At 43.7% G+C, this 2500-nt stretch overlaps 1 protein-coding gene across 1 annotated transcript in view; it reads right to left on the reverse strand.

Annotated features, from left to right (window-relative positions):
• Positions 1-2500, reverse strand: part of LOC125042176 (uncharacterized protein PB18E9.04c-like) — a 3367-nt gene that overhangs the window by 220 nt on the left and 647 nt on the right. Inside the window, exons 2-5 of the mRNA XM_047637657.1 lie at positions 2228-2353; positions 1756-2004; positions 176-1005; position 1 (exon numbers count right to left, since the gene is read on the reverse strand). The exon at position 1 is cut by the window's left edge and continues 220 nt beyond it. Coding sequence (XP_047493613.1) covers position 1; positions 176-1005; positions 1756-2004; positions 2228-2353 — 1206 coding nt within the window. The remainder of the gene's footprint in view (positions 2-175; positions 1006-1755; positions 2005-2227; positions 2354-2500) is intronic.

Below are 2500 nucleotides of genomic sequence, written 5' to 3' on the forward strand. Positions count from 1 at the left end.
CCTGTAGAAAAAACAAGTATTAGCAAATAGCAGAGGACCTGTACTATAAAAAGAACGAGTAAAAACACAAGGATTTTGTCGCATTACAATGTTCTTGGAATCGATAGTTCTTCATTGAAGTGAGACTAGGTGATATTAGCTGTTTAGATAACCTATGTATGGCCGGATCACTTACCGTGTGCAGTCGCCTGGATAAGGGAATGTATCCCCATCGGCAGTGCATGTTGGAGTCACATACGTTGTTGTCGTTGATGCCGTCGTCGTTGATGTTGAGGTTGTTGTTGTAGAGGATGGTGTTGTAGAGGATGGTGTAGTAGAGGATGGTGTTGTAGAGGATGGTGTTGTAGAGGATGGTGTTGTAGAGGATGGTGTTGTAGAGGAGGGTGTTGTAGAGGATGGTGTTGTAGAGGATGGTGTTGAAGGAGATGTAGAGGTTGAGCTTGGAGTAGAAGATACTGATGAGGGAGTTGATGTTGATGTCGATGATACTGATGTTGTTGATGAAGAAGAAGATGATGATACTGATGATGTAGAGGAAGATGTAGATGATGATGTTGATGTTGAAGAGGAAGTTGATGATGTTGATGAGCTTGTCGATGATGATGTTGATGTTGAACTTAACGTCGACGAAGATGTGGTCGATGACACAGGGCTCGTTGACGCCAAAGAGACACTGGAGGCGCAGACGCTAACTTCAATATCGCAGACACCCGCATTGCAGAATCCAAGCGTACTATCGAAAATCGTTCCTTCGGGGCATGAGAGGGGGGACCCGACCTGGCTTCCGCCGGAACACACGTAGAAAATGGTACAGTTGACCGTGTCCCCGAAGGCGCCGTCCTCGCTCCCGCACGAGAACGAGGTGGGCGTCAGCTCCTCGGGGGGGACGCACACGCCCTTGACTTCGTGGAAGTACTGGCCGGTGGGACAGTCGTACACCGTCCCTTCGCCCGTGCTGCTTGTGCAGGCGTAGTACGAGGTGCAGGACACGGCGAAGAACCCGATCTGCGACGGAAGAGGAAAGTGAGGACTCCACGCTCCGCCCCCCTCCCCCCATATATATATGTGTGTGTATATATACATATATATACTGTATTCCTTTCTCTCTCTCTCTCTCTCCCACAGTCAAATGTTCATCAATATGTCTATCTACCTATATAAATGTACACACACACACACACACACACACACACACACACACACACACACACATATATATATATATATATATATATATATATATATATATATATATATATATATATATATACATATATACACTGTATTTCCTTCTTTCTGTCTCTTTCAGTCAAATGTTTATCAATATGTCTATCTTCCTATATAAATGTACACACACAGACACACATTTATATATAAATATATATATATATATATTTGTATGTGTGTGTGTGTGTGTGTGTGTGTGTGTGTGTGTGTGTGTGTGTGTGTGTGTGTGTGTGTGTGTATATATATATATATATGTATATGTGTGTGTGTTTGTGCGTGTGTATGTGTGTGTGTGTGTGTGTGTGTGTGTGTGTGTGTGTGTATATATGTGTGTGTATATATATATATATATATACAGTATATATATATATATATTTATGTATATGTGTGTGTGTGTGTGCGTGTGTATGTGTGTGTGTGTGTGTGTGTGTGTCTATTTGTGTGTGTGTGTGTATTTGCATATATATATATATATATATATATATATATATATATATATATGTTATGGCAAGTGGAAGTGGAACTCACAGCTGAGCAAGTTGGAGGCGTCGGAGTAGTTATTGCAGGCATAACTGTGCAGGCGTTCTGCTCAGGGTCGAAGGACTCGGATGACGCGCAAGTTACGGCCAGTTGCTCCCCACCAGGTAGGCAAAGGAAGTACTGGGAGGGCAGGTAGGGATCCACCAGGTAGCCGCCGCTGGTCTCGCACTTACACGCTGAGGTCTCGGTGGCTGTGTTAGAGTAGCAGGAGGCGAAGGTGCCGGAGACGCCACACAACTGTTGGTGGATATCATGTGAATGCTGGGACTCGGTGCGCGGGCGCTGAGAGTGTGTGCGTTTGTTTGGATAGATGTAATTATATTATCCGCGTTAATTAAGATATTCCATCATCTTCATCACACTATCTTCATAGCAGCAATCCCTCAACATTTGCATCCCCTTTACCCCTATAAATCAGTAGCATCCTTACCCTCCTGATTTACTACAAACATCAACTTACCTGGCCGGTCTGACAAGGTATTTCGTTCCCTGTTGCTCCAGCTGCTGTGCAGATGGCCAGCGAGGTGCAGCTGGCACAGAACAAGCCAGCATCGGGACACGTGTATTGGGCCCACGCAGTTGCAGCCTGGCCGGAAACAGTGACGATGTTATCGTAATAATGATTAGAAAAATATCTATCTTTATTGTAAAAATAGCAAATATTTTGGAGAATGAAGAAGCAATAATTACAACGATACTTAACAGAATGACGATGATAATCGTAATAATACTG

This window comes from Penaeus chinensis, chromosome 31 (assembly GCF_019202785.1).
Source record: "Penaeus chinensis breed Huanghai No. 1 chromosome 31, ASM1920278v2, whole genome shotgun sequence".
Taxonomy (NCBI): domain Eukaryota; kingdom Metazoa; phylum Arthropoda; class Malacostraca; order Decapoda; family Penaeidae; genus Penaeus; species Penaeus chinensis.